Here is an 18,818-nt window from a genome sequence, read left to right as displayed (position 1 = left end):
AAATTAGAGAGACCAAGGGAACATTTCATGCAAACAAGGGCATGCATGTTGTCTGTTAGGACCTAACAGAAGCAGAAGATATTAAGAAGAGGTGGCAAGAATACACAGAAGAACCATACAAAAAAGATCTTCATGACCCAGATAACCACAATGGTGTGATCACTCACTCTTAGAGCCAGACATCCTGGAATGTGAAGTCAAGTGGGCCTTAGGAAGCATCAATAGGAACAGCAAGTGCAGGTGATGAAATTCCAGTTGAGCTATTTCAAATCTTAAAAGATGATGCTGTGAAAGTGCTACACTCAATATGCCAGCAAATTTGGAAACCTCAGCACTGGCCACAGGACTGGAAAAGGTCAGTTTTCACTCCAATCCCAAAGAAAAGCAATGCCAAAGAATGCTCAAACTACCACACGCTAGCAAAGTAATGCTTAAAATTCTCCAAGCCAGGCTTCAACAGTACATGAACCGTGAACATCCAGATGTTCAAGCTGGATTTAGAAAAGGCAGAGGAACCAGAGATCAAATTGCCAACATCCACTGGATCACCGAAAAAGTAAGACAGTTCCAAAAAAACATTTATTTCTGCTTTATTGACTACCTCAGGCCTTTGACAGTGTGGGTCACAACAAACTGTGGAAAATTCTTCAACAGATAGGAACATTAGACCACCTGAGCTGCCTTCTGAGAAACCTGTATGCAGGTCAGGAAGCAGCAGTCAGAACGGGACATGGAACAACAGACTGGTTCCAAACAGGGAAAGGAGTTCATCAAGGCTGTATATTGTCACCCTGCTCATTTAACTTATATGCAGAGCACATCATGAGAAATGCTTGGCTGGATGAAACACAAGCTAGAATCAAGATTGCCAGGAGAAATATAAATAACCTCAGATATGCAGGTGACACCACCCTTATGGCAGAAAGTGAAGAAGAACTAAAGAGCCTTTTGATGAAAGTGAAAGAGGAGAGTGAAAAAATTGGCTTAAAGCTCAACATTCAGAAAACGAAGATCATGGCATCCCATCACTTCATGACAAATAGATGGGGAAACAGTGGAAACAGTGAAGACTTTATCTTGGGGGCTCAAAAATCACTGCAAATGGTGACTGCAGCCATGAAATTAAAAGATGCTTGTTCTTTGGAAGAAAAGCTATGACTAACCTAGACAGCAAGTTAAAAAGCAGAGATATTACTTTGCCAACAAAGGTCCATCTAGTCAAAGCTATGGTTTTTCCAGTAGTCATGTATGTATGTGAGAGTTGGACTATAAAGAAAGCTGAGCCCTGAAGAATTGAAGCTTTTGAACTGTGGTATTGGAGAAGACTCTTGATAGTCCCTTGGACTGCAAGGAGATCCAACCGGTCCATCCTAAAGGAAATCAGTCTTGAATATTCATTGGAAGGACTCATGCTGAAGCTAAATCTCCAATACTTTGGCTACCTGATACGAAGAACTGACTCGTTGGAAAAGACCATGATGCTGGGAAAGATTGAAGGCAGGAGGAGAATGGGACAACAGAGGATGAGATGGTTGGATGGTATCACTGATTCTAAGGACATGAATTTGAGTAAGCTCCAGGTGTTGGTTATGGACAGGGAAACCTGGAGTGCTGCAGTCCATGGGGTCACAAACAGTCAGACACAACTGAGCAACTGAATTGACTGAACTGAAGGGAAAGTGAAAAATTATTTTGTGAAATCCTTGGATACTTTCAAAAAAGATGTATCTTGTAAGTTGGACTTAAAGAGGGCCAAGGGTTTCCACAGGCAGAGTAAGAGTTAGATAATTCTAGAATGAAAAAACAGTAAGAACAATGTTCTACACTGAGCAGAAGATCTAAGTTCCCTTCTTTTAGCCTCCCTGGACTGCTTAGAGTCTGCCCTGTGCATATGTGTTTCAGAGGTCAGCCAGAGAATTAGGCAGAGTCTATGTACAAATGGGCTTCCCAGGTAGCCATAGTGATATAGAACCCACCTGCCAGTGCAAGAGACATAAGAGGCAGGGTTTCAATCCCTGGGTAGGAAAGATCCCCTGGAGGAAGTCATAGCAATACACTCCAGTATTCTTGCCTGGAGAATCCCATGAACAAATGGAGCCTGGCATGCTACAGCCCATGGGGTCACAAAAAGTTGGACACAACTGAAGAGACTTGCAAATCTGAATAATGGGGCTCCCTCTCCCAGACCATTTTCTTCCAGGATTCCTCGTCATTTTTAGTGCTAATGTTTAATAAAGAGGATTTTTGGTTGCCCCCTCAAGATTCCTGCCCCCTGGTATGCTACTGCTACTGCTAAGTCGCTTCAGTCGTGTCCAACTCTGTGCAACCCCATAGACGGCAGCCCACCAGGCTCCACCGTCCTGGGCATTCTCCAGGCAAGAACACTGGAGTGGGTTGCCATTTCCTTCTCCAATGCAGGAAAGTGAAAAGTGAAAGTGAACTCGCTCAGTCATGTCCGACTCTTAGCGATCCAATGGACTGCAGCCTACCAGGCTCCTCCGTCCATGGGACTTTCCAGGCAAGAGTACTGGAGTGGGGTGCCATTGCCTTCTCCCTGCCCCCTGGTATACATGCCAGGAATAACTCCTTTCATTTGAGTGTGAGCAGAATCTATGCATATGATGAGCAATTAAGCACATAATTATGTTTTCTAATATGGCAAAACAAAGATTATCTTGTGTGGGTGTGCCCTACTCAAATGACCCCTTTCAGTCAGTTCAGTTCAGTTCAGTCACTCAGTCGTGTCCAACTCTTTGTGACCCCATGAACCGCAGCACACCAGGCCTCCCTGTCCATCACCATCTCCCAGAGTTCACTCAAACTCAAACTCAAACTCACCTTTAAAAGCAAAGAATTTTTCTTCAGTTGGTTATAGAGGGTGAGGTTTAGAGTCATGTCCTTGCTTGTCAGGAAGAAAGCAAATGAATATGTTGTGAACTGCGTATAGGGGCTATGTGGCAGGGAGCTGTGGGCATCCTCTGGAAGCTGACAGTCACTGCTGAACAACAGTTGGCAAGAAAACAAGGACCTGAGTCATACAACCACAAGGAAATGAGTTCTTCCTGTACCAGCAAGCTGGGAAGAGACTCAGATTATATTCATGGAGTGCACTGATGCCATAACTTTAATCTGTTGAGGCCCCGAGCAAAGGACCCAGTTAACCTGTACTAAACTCTGACCCACAGAAACTGTGAGCTAATAAATTGGCATTATTTTAAACCATGGCATATTTGATGATTTGTTAGACAACTTTATGTGTGCTCAGTTGTTTCCAGCTCTGTGCAACCCATGAACTGTAACCTGCCAGGCTCCTCTGACAATCGGATTTTTCAGGCAAGAATACTGGAGGGGGTTGCCATTTCCTACTCCAGGGGATCTTCCCAACCCAGGGATCACTTTCATATCCTGTGTCTCCTGCATTGGCAGGCAGATTCTTTTTACCACTGAGCCACCTGTGAAGTGAAGCAAAAAACAGAAGGAAGAATTATCCTTAGAGCAATGTCCTTGAGTAGATTAGCAGGGATAAGATCTAGCACAGTTCAGTTCAGTCGCTCAGTCGTGTCCGACTCTTTGCAACCCCATGAATCGCAGCACACCAAGCCTCCCTGTCCATCACCATCTCCCGAAGTTCACACAGATTCATGTCCATTGAGTCAGTGATGCCATCCAGCCATCTCATCCTTGGTCGTCCCCTTCTCCTCCTGCCCCTAATCCCTCCCAGCATCAGAGTCTTTTCCAATGAGTCAACTCTTCACATCAGGTGGCCAAAGTACTGGAGTTTCAGCTTTAGCATCATTCCCTCCAAAGAAATCCCAGGGTTGATCTCCTTCAGAATGGACTGGTTGGATCTCCTTGCAGTCCAAGGGACTCTCAAGAGTCTTCTCCAACACCACAGTTCAAAAGCATCAATTCTTCGGCGCTCAGCCTTCTTCACAGTCCAACTCTCACATCCATACATGACCACTGGAAAAACCATAGCCTTGACTAGAGGGACTTTAGTCAGCAAAGTAATGTCTCTGCTTTTGAATATGCTATCTAGGTTGGTCACAACTTCTCTTCCAAGGAGTAAGTGTCTTTTAATTTCAAGGCTGCAATCACCATCTGCAGTGATTTTGGAGCCCCAAAAAATAAAGTCTGACACTGTTTCCACTGTTTCCCCATCTATTTCCCATGAAGTGATGGGGCCAGATGCCATGATCTTCGTTTTTTGAATGTTGAGCTTTAAGCCAACTTTTTCACTCTCCACTTTCACTTTCATCAAGAGGCTTTTTAGTTCCTCTTCACTTTCTGCCATAAGGGTGAAGGAACTGCCCTCAGATAGAATCAGGCAAAGATCATCTATAGAAGAGGAAGTGAAGGCAGATTATGTGAGTTTAGACATAGTTTAGAAATAGTAGTAGAAGCTATCGGTTTGAGGGAAGAGGAAAAGGGGCAAAATAGCCACCTAGAGTGTGAAAAAGAATGAGCTAGGAATATGAAATAGGCTCTCTGAGCAGTACTAAGGTCCACTTCAGATTAGAGTGTCATAATTTTGAAATAAGACCTGTCAGGATGATTTAATCAAGACTAGGATTTTTCCAATTGTGTACAATTACACAATAGGGCAAGGGAGCTGAGGCTGTGCGGAAGGGAGTGGTTATGATTGCCAATGAAATCCAAGCTAAATCAGGGAGGAAATGCGGTGACCCTGTGACAGTGAAAAGATGGTAACAGGAACAGAAAGTAGGGGAGACAGATTAGATGATAGATAGAAGACAGAGCAGTATTGACAAGAATAAGGCTTTTAAAGCTGAGTAATACACACACACACACTATATATATATATACATACACATATACATGGGTGTTGGTTTATTGCACTGTTTTCTTCTGCTTTAGGGTACATTCGAAAATCATCACAATAAAAAGCAGGGTTTTCTTAAGTGGTGAGATGGTTTATGTGGTCAAATTTGTTGGAGTCAGGGTTCTGGAAGAAGTGAGCTAGCTAGGAAGGAGACAGAGCCCTGGGAGTGATCTGATGGAAAGTGTGAGGTGGAATAGCTCGGAGAAGTTGCAAGCATTGCTAGTAATAGAGTCTAGGGTATGAATGACCAGCGAGCTGATTAACTAAAGGAAGGTAGAGGATAAGATCAGCAAAGAAGAGGAGACAAAGGAACCCGGAAGTCAGGGGTCACCTTTGTGATTACCTGCTTGGATAATAAAAACACTGAGAGTCATGCTAGAGGACAGGGCAGTGAGCCAGATGCAAAGTCTTTGACCAAAAGAGAGCAGCTGTGTGGAAAAGCTTGACAAACTGGTGGCTTTTCAAGGAGAAACCATTCGGAATTTGCAAAGTCCGTGGGAAAGACACAGACCCCTGCTTACCCCACTATCACGGCACACTCCTGGAGGTACAGCAGCGTGCAAGAGAAAACAGCTTCCTCCTGGAGAGCTCCGGGGGGCGCAGCGTCCTCAGGGGAGCGCTAGATATTAAGGGAGAAATTGTTCTACTAAGAATCTAAATTAGCTGGTTACAGCACCTGAATGTTAAATTGGGCTATCCACCTCCTGGCAGTGAAAGTTTCATAAAGGGAGAAATGATAGGTTATGTAGTCCTTAGGACCTGACAAAAGGAGGCATATAATTTCTTCAAAAGAGACCGACGTTTTCTAAAATCCCAAGAATTTTTTCCCCGGATCTATACTCGCTTATATATCCCTAGCAACTAGAACAAAGCTTACAATATAATCAGAATACAAGAACTGTTTATTTAACCAAACTCATCTGACAGGAAGATTCATAGTAGACAATACCTTTAATGACAGTTTTTGAAGATAAAAAGCTTATCTATCTTAACCTCTAAAGTAGGGCATAGTCGTGGGGTTGCTATTGATCATAGTTTTGAATCTGAGGTGCTATTTTCAAAAGTTAACCTAATTATAAAATTAGCTGTAGCAGTCCTTTCCTTACAGACACATTGTACAGTGTATTATAAGGCACAGAGATAGTTAATAGTTTTTAGCATTCACGTTTATTCTTTCATTTTGAAGAGGAAAACCTGTCATTTAAAAGCATGCAAAGCTAATTAAAGCTTTTCCACTATTTCATTATCGGAATGTAGTTGCAAATGCTGACTTAAAACTCTTATCAGAGGGAGACTCAACATTCCTCCCAGAACAGCAAATGAACATTCAATTAACACTTCAATACAAGTGTATTTTAAATAAAAATATACTTGATGGTTAATCTCATTCTTTATATATGCAAATACTAAATTTTAAAAGCCAAAGAGAGCTGCCTCCCTTTTATTCTTTGGGGGAATAAAAGTCTTTTCTGTATTTACAGGGAAGACCTGAATTTTCTGAAGTTGTTACCAAGTTAGAAGAGTGTCTCTGCAACATCGAGGTAAGAAATTTACCTTCTGAAATATGTCCATTAAAAAGGCTTGGATACACAGAATTCTTGGGGAATGGATGTTGCTGGTACTTCTGGAAATAATATAAGATTGAGTGTCCATAACTCCATTCATATTTTTACCCTGTCACTTAAGTTCTAATAACTGCATCTATAGGGACAAAGGCAAATTCTGACTGAATTTGGGCTCTTCCAAGAAATGATCAGGCAAGCAAATGCACATGGGTATGCATAATTTAAAAAATTGATAAGTGAAAATTTTAAAATATAACAAAGATGTTAGAAGATGATTTAAATCAATTTTTTCTATATAAAAATTCTTACATACAATGAAATGTAAGTTAAAACATTAAGCCATTGTCCATTTATGTTCAGTAAGAGTAGAAAACAATTGTTACTAAAATTAGCACTTAAGTTAATCAGGAGGCATTGCTTGTGTACCACACATATGTTGCATAAAGTGATATGTGTTGGTAATGAGGCTAATGGAATTTTCTTTCCTTAATATTAAGGAGCTGTTTGCTTTAATTTTCTCTGTAATTGCCTTAATCTTCTATACACCTGTTCAGGAGATAACATTTGAAAATAGGCAAGGGAACCAGAGCATGAGCACTAATTCAAAAATAATAATGTATTCCCCAATGCAGGTAAGTGCTACAGGAGAGAAAGATGGACGTTACACATACAGGCTCATGTATAAGTGAGTATATGAAGGGTAGGGGCAAAAATGGAAAAAGACAGCATCAACCTGAGATTGCACAACTAAATCCCGGAGTGAAACCATCCAACAAAAGTTTTCTTTTTAAAAAATTTTAGCCAAGAGTGATTGGAATGCAATCTTTTGTAGAAGTGTCCCAGGTCTGCAATTAGAGCCTGCAGGGAGTGGCTCTATCTCATACTCTTTACTGGGATTTACAGAGAGGGAGTTTCTCCTATGGAATGAAACTTTGGTCTTAGACATAAAGCTTCCTTTCCCGTCTCATCAATCCTGAAACATACAAAGTAGAGAGAAGTAAAGGCATATCTGGTAGGGCTACAGTAGCCCCTACAAACAACAGCATCTACCAGAGGCCTGGGATGTTGAGAAGCACTTTTAAGGTTTCAGTTTCAAGTATCCTCTCTCTTTGAACCTTTGTGTTTGACAGAGCAAGGTTGTGCCAAGCATGGGATATATCCAGTTAGATTAGAGAGTGAATTCCAGAAACAGAGATAACGGTAGGATGTACTAAACTGACCAAGCCTCTTAGCACAGTCTCCCCTAGTAGAGAAGATGAGTAACTACAGGCTACATGCAAAGAGAAGTTGCTGGAGTGGGTTGCACTAAATAATGGACTAGGATCATCTTTAAGGGATATAACTTGTGGAGTTGCATAAGGCTCCATTCTCTCTACTCTTCGACTTTTTGGTCAGTAGTTTAGATCTTGGTCATGAAGTCTCTCTGCTCATCACAGTTGCAAGTGTAATAAAGTTGAGACAGAACAAATATTTGAAAGCAGGATTATAGAGTATTTTAGAAGAGAAAGTAGTAGGACATATCTAACAAGGATAAGTTTAACAGGAATAAATATATCATCATTCACTGGAGTCAAGGAAACAACAGTAGAAGAATCAAACAATGGAGATAATGGTTTTGGAGCACCATGAAGATTGGTGGATAAACCTTGGGGGAGTTAGAATATGAAATATCTGCCTTACATCAGAATAAAGAATGTGATCATTCCTCTCTCTTCTGAGATGGCCAAACAAAATAGTACCCAACATATATCCTTATAGTGGAGGGGGAAATTGCAACCCACTCCAGTATTCTTGCTGGGATAATGCCATGGACGGAGGAGCCTGGCATGCTACAATCCATGGTGTCCAAAGAGTTGGACATAGCTGAGTCACTGAGCACATATTCTTATAAAGGGATTATTAAAACTGGATCACAAATTTTAAGGAATAGAAATCAGAATGGTGAATGAATCGACAACCAATTAGAGGAATCAAGGATGCTTATCCTGGAGAAGGCAAAATTAGGATGAGTCAACAGCTGTTTATAAACATCTGAAGAACTATCATATAGGAAAGGGATTGGCCTAGTTCTCTGTGGGCCAACAGATGGAAATGAAGTCCAGTAGTAGATGTGGTTAATTATGAGGAAGAAACTTTCAAATGGTCAGAGCCATCCTAAGATAAATGAATGGATCTGGATGTAGTAGGTTCCCCATCAGACTGCGGTAAGGATGAAAAGGATGAGATTGAATCATTGGAAAGTCTGAAGGTTCATTTCAACATTGCATGATTCTTTACTGAGAAATGTCTTGTCTACTTGAAGAGCCTAAAATTTACATATATTATTTTTTAAATAAAAATCTACTGTCTCATGAAATTATTATATCAAAGAATTAATGTTCTTCTCTGATAGTGCTGTTGGTAAAGGATCTGCAGCAGTGCAGGAGACCTGGGTTCAATCCCTAGACCAGGAAGATGCCCTAGAGAAGGAAATGGCAACCCACTCCACTATTCTTGCCTGGAAAATCTCATGGATCGAGGAGCCTGGTGGGCTACAGTCCAGGGGGTCGCAAGAATTGGACATGACTTCGCAACTAAATCACAGCCACAGAGTGCATAAACAGCAAGCTTATAAAAAAATTCAAGAAAACTGTTATCTTATTTTTTGTTTTCTCTTTCTCGTTTTCTTTCCTCATACTCTTCTGTACTTCAGTTCAGTTCAGTTCAGTCACTCAGTTGTGTCCGACTGTTTGCGACTCCATGAATCACAGCACGCCAGGCCTCCCTGTCCATCACCAACTCCCGGAGTTCACCCAAACTCATGTGCATTGAGTCGGTGATGCCATCCAGCCATCTCATCCTCTGTCATCCCCTTCTCCTCCTGCCCCCAATCCCTCCCAGGATCAGGGTCTTTTCCAGTGAGTCAACTCTTCGCATGAGGTGGCCAAAGTACTGGAGTTTCAGCCTCAGCATCAGTCCTTCCAATGAACACCCAGGGCTGATCTCCTTTAGGATGGACTGGTTGGATCGCCTTGCAGTCCAAGGGATTCTCAAGAGTCTTCTCCAACACCACAATTCAAAAGCATCAATTCTTCAGCGCTCAGCTTTTTTCACAGTACAACTCTCACCTCGATACATGACTACTGGAAAAACCATAGCCTTGACTAGAAGGACCTTTGTTTGCAAAGTAATACCTCTGCTTTTTAATGTGCTATCTAGGTCGGTCATAACTTTCCTTCCAAGGAATAAGCATCTTTTAATTTCATGGCTGCAATCACCATCTGCAGTGATTTTGGAGCCCCAAAAAATAAAGTCTGCCACTGTTTCCACTGTTTCCCCATCTATTTCCCATGATGTGATGGGACCAGATGCCATAATCTTCGTTTTCTGAATGTTGAGCTTCAAGCCAACTTTTTCACTCTCCACTTTCACTTTTATCAAGAGGCTTTTTAGTTCCTCTTCACTTTCTGCCATAAGGGTGGTGTCATCTGCATATCTGAGGTGATCGATATTTCTCTCAGCAATCTTGATTCCAGCTTGTGCTTCTTCCAGCCCAGAGTTTCTCATGATGTACTACTCTGCATATAAGTTAAATAAGCAGGGTGACAATATACAGCCTTAATGTACTCCTTTTCCTATTTGGAACCAGTGTGTTGTTGCATGTCCAGTTCTAACTGTTGCTTCCTGACCTGCATATAGGTTTCTCAAGAGGCAGGTCAGGTGGTCTGGTATTCCCATTTCTTTCAGAATTTTCCACAGTTTGTTGTGATCCACACAGTCAAAGGCTTTGGCATAGTCAACAAAGCAGAAAAAGATGTTTTTCCGAAACTCTTTTGTTTTTTTGGTGATCCACCGGATGTTGGCAATTTGACCTCTGGTTCCTCTGCCTTTTCTAAAACCACCTTGAACATCTGAAAGTTCACGGTTGGTTCACTTAGCTATGTGTAATTATTTTAAAAAACTCTCTACAGTAACTCTATTCAGTCCTCATCCTTGCTGGACATTAAAGCATCCTTCATTTTATGAAGTGGATGTATCCTTGGAAAAGTATGTAAATTCAGTTCATGTAAAGGGAATCATTTCATATAAAAAGGGAATAATCATAAGTTCCAATTTTAAGGAACTCTGCCACGAATCTTATCACTATAGTGAAAATGTAGAGAATCTTTTAACCATTAAATAATAATCTTCTGTTTTATGAATCTGACTTGAGCCTACTGTGTTTTGAGAAAGAAAAGCATAAGTTTTATGGGTCAGTTCTCAGCATATAACTGGGCCAAAAAAAGTAAATTAAGCTAGTCACGTGTTGCCATCAGAAGCTGAAAGGAAAGGCCTGAAGCAAGCTGAGCTGAATAGAAATTAAAATATGAAAAATCCTAGACTAGAAAGCTAAAATAAATCTACATTTTATAATACTATGCCTTTAAGCCTGTTGGATTTATTAAATGATTGAAATGGCCCCTCCTTCATTCAGCTGATGTCTCCTGCTTCAAGCAACAGCAGCGGGTCTCTCTCACCTTCCTCTTCTTCTGATTGTCTGGCGAACCGCGGAGGGCCTGGCCGCAGCCATGTGGCAGCTCTACGAAGTCGTTTTGAACTGGAATATGCTCTAAATGCAAGGTCCTATGCTGCCTGGTCGCAAAGGTACGTGGTAATCTAAGCAACAGTTACACAGTCAAGTCAGATTCCAGGGTCTTCCCAACACAGTCACCTGACTTGATTAATATCTGCAGGGGATTTACCACCCCTGTGGCAGACTTCAAAAGGGGAGTTTTGAGCCTGTTTTCTTCTAACAGTTAGACCAAAATGTGGAAATTTTGTTGTCTATTAGTTTAGGTTCTCTAAGCTTTAATTCATTGCCGAAGCAAGAATTGTCTAGCTACAGCAGCACAAGGAATTTGTTGAAAGTATTCTGAGAGTTTCTTATGGAATTCAAGGAAGAATTTCTGTGTGGGAATCAGGAAACAGCTCTGAAAATCTGAGCACCAAAATTTCAGTGTTCTAAGAATTACCATATAACCCAGCAATTCCACCCTTAGATATATTCACAAAAGAATTGAAAACAAATATTCAAACAAATACCTGTACTCAAATGTTTATAGCAGCACTATTCACAATAGCCAAAAGAAAAAAAAAACTAACACAAATATCCTTCCACAGAAGAATAGATTTAAAAAAGTGGTATCCATACACTAGAACATTACTCAGTCTTGACAAGAATGATGCAGTGATGCATACTGCAGCATGGAGGAACTCTGAAAACATGCTAAATAAAGGGAAGGGACAAAGATCCTATATTGTATGACTGTATTTATATGAATACCCAAAGTAAAGTGTATTTAGGAGGCTATAGCAAGATACCATAGATTGGATGGTTTAAACAGCAGAAATTTATTTTCTTACTATGGAGTCTAGAAATCTAAGACAAGGGTACCAGCATGGTTGGGTTCCAATGGGACTTAGAGTTGGCCATTTTCCTAGCTTACAGATGGTCGCCTTCTTACCTCACCCTCATGTGGCAGAGAGAGCTCTGGAGTCTTTTTATCTTTTTATAAGGGCAACAATTCTGTCAGATTAAGGCTTCATTCTTTTGACTTTATTTCACCCTACTCATCTCTGTAAAGGTCCTATTTCACATACAATCACTTGAGGCGTTAGGGCTTCAACATATGAAATTGGAGGGAGGGGGACACAATTCAGTCAAGAGCAATAGGTAAATCCATAGAAACGAAAATATTGGTGGTTGCCAAGATCTGGGTAGAGAAGGGGAAAATCAGGAAACACTGCTTCTTGGATGCAGGGTTCTGTTTGGGGACAATCAAACTATTTTGGAATTAGATAGAGGTGGTGGTTGCAAAATACTGTGAATGTTCTAAATGCCCCTGACTTGTTCACTTTAAAGTGGCTAATTTCATGTTATGTGAACTCCACCTCAATGAAAGAAAAAAGCCACAAATAAGTTTAAGCAAAAAGGGCAAGTCAGAAAAAGAGGAAATGTGAGTTCAGCCTTCTTCCACAACAAACTGCCATTTACATGCCCCAGTCCCCACTAGACAGTCTCCTGTATCCTCTGGCATTCCTTGGGCAAGTCACAGGGCTGAGTCTGACATTGATAGGGAGAGAAAATATACTCACCCTCTAGTGGGAGGTCCTACAAAGTCATATGGCAAAGGGTATAAACACAAAAACCAGAATGATAAGTACAGTCAGCCATGAGAGAAAACATGATTGGTCCCTTTGGGTCATATGACCACTTCTAGTCTAAACAAATGTGGTTGGAATGGAGATGTTTCATTCTGTAAACATGGTTGACAATGACCTGATTGGGATAGGGACCAATAAAAGCAGTTACAGTGAGCTGGATAGATACCTTTCAAAGTGTATACTGCAACCTGTGGAGAATCAGAAAAGGCTAGCTTAAAATCTCTGTCTGACTACACACACCCAAGAGCATTTGCACATAAGCCATTACACACGTGCACTTCCACACACATATGCACATCCACACATTCTGTCAAAATTTTTATCCTAAAGGTGGAGAAAGATTATCTAGTTTTAGCAAGGGTCCTGTACCCTCTACAAATTGCTACTATTGCCTTTTTAGCCATAGTTATTACATTCCTGGTTTGACAAAAGGGTTGCAGCTACAGCTCTGAAGAGGTGGGAACCTTAATCATTTAGACTTTAATCTATGGACTGTCATGAAATTAAGTATCAGGACGTCTGATTGATAACAAGGCAAACTGGACACAATTCTTTATTGGATTCCAGTCTCACATCATTTCATAAGGAGCTCATAGGCCAATATTAGATTAGGTTGAGTCCCAGCATCATCTTCTAGTTCCATCTGCTCTCCTTTTTCTTTACTTGTGGTTTTAAAATTAATTCTCTGAAGAGCCAGATTTTGGTATTTCTAAAGCGTGCTCACCTGATATTTGTCCAGTGAGGCAGAGGTTAAAACAATGAGCTCTTGGGTCAGACAGATCTGAGGTTCAGTCTTGGCTTTGCCTCTTAACAACTCAGTTAAGTGACCTTGGGCAAGTTACCTAAGTCTTACACCTAATGGTGAGTGGCAGTTTAGTCATGAAGTCCTGCCCAACTCTTTGTGACCCCTTGGACTGTAGCCCACAGGCTTCTCTGTCTATGGGATTCTCCAGGCAAGAATACTGGAGTGAGTTGCAGTTCTTTCTCCAGAGGATCTTCCCAACCCAGGGATCAAACCCCGTCTCTTGCTTGACAGATAGATTCTTTACCACAGGGCAACCTGGGAAGCCCCTTATATGTAATACACAGATAATAATACCAGCTGTAAGGATTGTGATTGGGAGAGGCAGTATTGTCAAAAGAGAAAGTTATTGGCTGAAAAAATGCTAACAGATCCAAACAAAAGATGCAAGTTCCCATAATGTAGGAAAGTCACAACTTACAACACATAGATGACTGTGTGGACAGGAGGCACAGCAGCACACCCAACTGGGTGAGCTGGGGGTGGAGGGAACACAGCTTCTCTGGCCTAGGAGAACCCAGAAGGTACCAGAAGGTACACCGCTACTCCCAAAACTGCCCAAACAGTGGGCACAAATCATCAGGTGTTCTGAGATGCTCCCTTTGATATTCTCATAAGGGATTTTATACCTCCCTGGCCCTTCAAGACAGTTATGAAACCCTGATAAAGTGCTTGTCTGTCTGTTTGGTACAAATTTCTTAACGGCCCAGTACACTCTGAATATTTGCTGTGAGGGTATGGTGAAGATCAGTTTGTAGTCATACCACCCCTCTAGAAAGCTCAGTCTTTGGACTACTTGAAATCACCTCCAGAAATAAAGCACTTAGCTGAGTTGTAAGATGTACCAAGATAGGAATCATGTCTGTTTAATTCATATCTGTGTCCCTAGTAGCCAGCAGTATGATTGGAATGAAGTCAGTATGTAATAAATATTCGTTCCATGGATAAATAATTGAATAAATTGGCTCAATAATTTTTAATTATTATTATTTTGGAGCATAGTCAGTGGATAAGCTTTAATTATCTTCTGTATTCTTTCTGTTTAAACAGCTGTAACTATGCACTTCTATGGCATGCTAAGCACTATTTTAGATACTTTGAATAGTCATTTGAGTAAACCTTAGAAAGGAAGTATTCCAATTTTATAGATAAGGAAACTGAGGCTGAGAAAGGGTAAGTAATTTTACTAAGTTTAAGGAAGCAGAATTGGAATTCTCACCCAGGATGCTCCTATGCTATCTGAATTTCTCTGGCACAAGAGGTGTCACTTTTCAGAAGTTTGATGTATTTTGCCAATACTTATATTTGCTGAACTTCTTCCAGTGCCTCCTGGAAGTTGGTCAGGGAAAGAATTCAACTACTCTTCCCAAGCCTGTCTTTTCAGCATGTGTATATGAAAGACAGAGCACATGAGACCAGAGATCAATAGGTTCTTAAAGTCCAAGAGCCCAAGGATCCCACAGAGCCGTGAATTTAGCAGCCTGGAATTCTGTGGCTCTTTGGCTGCACATTAGAATCACCTGGGGGAACTCTGACGCGTACCAGCACCCAGGACCAATTAAACCAAAATCCATGGCAATGTCACCCAGACATCGGAAGCTTTTAAAGTTTCCCAGTTGAGTACAATATACATCCAAGCATGAGGAACACGCTGGAAGAGAATGCTACAATCTAACCTGCCAGTCATTCTGATGCAACTGATAGGATAAATGAAAGAAGAACCTGAGAGCCAAGGTGAAACAGCAGCTGTTACCAAAGGAGACTGATCCGAAGGCAAGTGCCTGTGTGTGCGCATAGTTGCTTCAGTTGTGTCCGACTCTTTGTGACCCCATGGACTGTAGCCTGCCAGGCTCCTCTGTCCATGGGAGGGTCTCCAGGCAAGAACACTTGAGTGGGTTGCCATGCCCTCCTCCAGGAGATCTTTCCCACCCAGGGATCGAACTTGCGTTTCCTGTAGCTCCTGCATTAGAGGTGAGGATTCTTCACTGCTGAGACACCAGTAAAGCCTACATGCCTGTGTGGTCTCTCCCAAAAGTCCTTGCAAGGTTCTATCAACCTCTGATCTAAGAGACAGCCTAACTAATTCATTACAGTCACACAAGGTATGATTTTTAGTCCAGCATAATTTTTTTCTTAAGTAACAATAAGGTTTGACCTGTATGCTGACTAATGTACATTCCCAATTTTGGGTTCCAGAGCCCTCAACAATATATTTAAAATGGTGCATTTTTTTTTTTTTTGGATTTTGGGGTTATAAAGTTTACAGTCTGTAGTTTTGTAATTTTTGATTAGGTGGGGGTTTTGGTTTTTGTTTGTTTCCACATTTGTTTTTAATTATTATCTTCCATTATAAAATATGTATCAAGGTGGGAAACTATGTCAGATATTTTCTCCATGGGTAATAAGCATTCATTAATTCCCAAAGAAACCCCAAACTGATGAAATCTGAGTTTAAGGAAGGCACTCCTGAAGTTCTGCCTCTTTTAAAATATTTTGTGTCTCTCGATATATTTGGAAAACTAAGCATGTGGCACTTGCTCCTCCCACAGGGTATGAAATCTCCCATCTTGTACATGGATCGCATCATGTAAATTTAGAAATGACAAAGTGATACACAACCTTTCAGATGTGAAAACCAATTAGTGTTTGTGTGGGGCTGGGCTCTGAGAATAGAATGCTATGACCTAGTTAGCTGTCCAGGAGAAGAAAAGCAGAGATACAGAGATTGGAACTGTGAAACAGATTCATTTGGAATTAATTTTTCACGTTACAAAAGGGTCCATCAGAGGATTCCTTTAAATAGACAGCTTGCCTAGTGCACTTAGAATGCAATTCAATTTATAAAAGTTGAATATAAGGTATAAATTTTTAATTTACACAGTTTTTCCAGAATGCAGCAATTGTATAAGATGATAGCACCACGAAACCTCAGAGGAATGAAAAAAAGAATCAGTGAAGGGCTCATGTCCACTCACCGCTGTGGAGCAAGATGTTTATCCAGTAACAGCCATGGTTGGTGTCTCTTCCTCACTACCGAAGGGCAAATTACCCCCCTTTTTAGTCTACCACCGCTTCTACATGCTTTTTTGTACTGAAATTTTCCCTCAAGCTCCTTAAATGTTCATTTTCTTTTAATCCCTTCTTCATCCCCATTTCTTTCTCCTGCCAGCTCACGACAATCATTTCAACCCATGGTTCCAACTCTTTCTCTTTCTAAACTCTCTCTCTTCCTCTCTCTCTCTCTCTCTCTCTCTCTCTCTCTCTCACACACACACACACACACACACACACACACACACAAAACGTTAGCCCCCAGTCCCTTTGTCCAAACTTGGGTTTCCTTTGTCATGCATGTCTCTAATTTCTCTCACTCCCATCCCAGCTTCCCCAGGCCCTAATCTACTCAACCTTCTACTGCCAGCACAATCCTCCTTCTGTAGACCTCCTGTTTTATCACTACCCTACTTTACAACCACCAGCAATTCCACATGGCCTCTAAAATTAAGTGAAGTCATGTCACCCTGAATCCAGAGTCCAAAATGACCAGTGAGACACGTTTCCAGTTCTACCTTTCCCTGAACATCAGATGTTCCAGTGGTTCTAGACAATGATCCCATCACTTCCCAAAAAATAGTCTAGAGTTTTGTGAACTCTAGGAAGTATTTTTGTGTGTTTTGGTATTTTCTGTATTTCCCAGTGACTAGGGAGGTACTGTTTTTCTTTTCCATGGGGATGGTCTTGATCCCTGTCTCCTATACAATGTCACGAACCTCACTCCATAGTTCATCAGGCACTCTATCTATCGGATCTAGTCCCTTAAATCTATTTCTCACTTCCGCTGTATAATCATAAGGGATTTGATTGAGGTCATACCTGAATGGTCTAGTGGTTTTCCCTACTTTCTTCAATTTAAGTCCGAATTTGGAAATAAGGAGTTCATGATCTGAGCCACAGTCAGCTCCTGGTCTTGTTTTCATTGACTGTATAGAGCTTCTCCATCTTTGGCTGCAAAGAATATAATCAATCTGATTTCGGTGTTGACCACCTGGTGATGTCCATGTGTAGGGTCTTCTCTTGTGTTGTTGGAAGAGGGTGTTTGCTATGACCAGTGCATTTTCTTAGCAAAACTCTATTAGTCTTTGCCCTGCTTAATTCCACATTCCAAGGCCAAATTTGCCTGTTACTCCAGGTGTTTCTTGAGTTCCTACTTTTGCATTCCAGTCCCCTATAATGAAAAGGACATATTTTTGCATGTTAGTTCTAAAAGGTCTTATAGGTCTTCATAAAACCGTTCAACTTCAGCTTCTTCAGCACTCCTGGTTGGGGCATAGACTTGGATAACTGTGATAGTGAATGGTTTGTCTTGGAGACAAACAGAGATCATTCTGTCGTTTTTGAGATTGCATCCAAGTACTGCATTTCGGACTCTTCTGTTGACCATGATGGCTACTCCATTTCTTCTGAGGGATTCCTGCCTGCAGTAGTAGATATAATGGTCATCTGAGTTAAATTCACCCATTCCAGTCCATTTTAGTTCACTGATTCCTAGAATGTCGATGTTCACCCTTGCCATCTCTTGTTTGACAACTTCCAATTTGCCTTGATTCATGGACCTGACATTCCAGGTTCCTATGCAATATTGCTCTTTACAGCATTAAACCTTGCTTCTGTCACCAGTCACATCCACAACTGGGTATCGTTTTTGCTTTGGCTCCATCCCTTCATTCTTTCTGGAGTTATTTCTCCACTGATCTCCAGTAGCATATTGGGTACCTACCGACCTGGGGAGTTCCTCTTTTGGTATCCTATCATTTTGCCTTTTCACACTGTTCACAGGTTCTTAAGGCAAGAATACTGAAGTGGCTTGCCATTCCCTTCTCCAGTGGACCAGGCTCTGTCAGACCTCTCCACCATGACCCTCCCGTCTTGGGTTGCCCCACAGGCATGGCTTGGTTTCATTGAGTTAGACAAGGCTGTGGTCCTAGTGTGATTAGATTGACTAGTTTTCTCTGAGTATGGTTTCAGTGTGTCTGCCCTCTGATGCCCTCTTGCAACACCTACCAACTTACTTGGGTTTCTCTTACCTTGGACGTGGGGTATCTCTTCACGGCTGCTCCAGCAAAGCACAGGCGCTGCTCCTTACCTTGGACAAGGGGTATCTCCTTACAGCTGCCATTCCTGACCTTCAACGTGGGTCCTCTAGGCCCTCCTGCACCTGCGCAGCCCGCTCCTTGGGATGCTCCTCCTGGCCACAGGCCCTGGCCTCGGGTGTGGGTGGCTCCTCCCAGGTGCCGCCCCTGGCGTCAGGCTCGGGGTGGCTCCTCAGGGTCACCGCCCCTGGCCTCAGGCTCGAGGTGTCTCCTCCCAGCTCGTGCCCTTGGCCTCGGGCTCAGGGTGGCTCCTCAGGGTCACTGCCTTTGGCATC

The 18,818-nt window shown here is 41.7% G+C and overlaps 1 protein-coding gene across 1 annotated transcript in view; it reads left to right on the top strand.

The window, feature by feature from the left end:
* The window catches only part of TNNI3K (TNNI3 interacting kinase), a 344,134-nt gene that overhangs the window by 271,401 nt on the left and 53,915 nt on the right, over positions 1-18,818 (top strand). Inside the window, exons 22-23 of the mRNA XM_068966744.1 lie at positions 6,325-6,384; positions 10,862-11,031. Of these exons, the coding sequence (XP_068822845.1) occupies positions 6,325-6,384; positions 10,862-11,031 (230 nt within the window). The remainder of the gene's footprint in view (positions 1-6,324; positions 6,385-10,861; positions 11,032-18,818) is intronic.

The sequence above is a fragment of the Capricornis sumatraensis genome, chromosome 2, assembly GCF_032405125.1.
Source record: "Capricornis sumatraensis isolate serow.1 chromosome 2, serow.2, whole genome shotgun sequence".
NCBI classification, from domain to species: domain Eukaryota; kingdom Metazoa; phylum Chordata; class Mammalia; order Artiodactyla; family Bovidae; genus Capricornis; species Capricornis sumatraensis.
The sequence above is the reverse complement of the archived record's forward strand: the minus strand, read 5'-3'. Positions and strand labels throughout refer to the sequence as shown.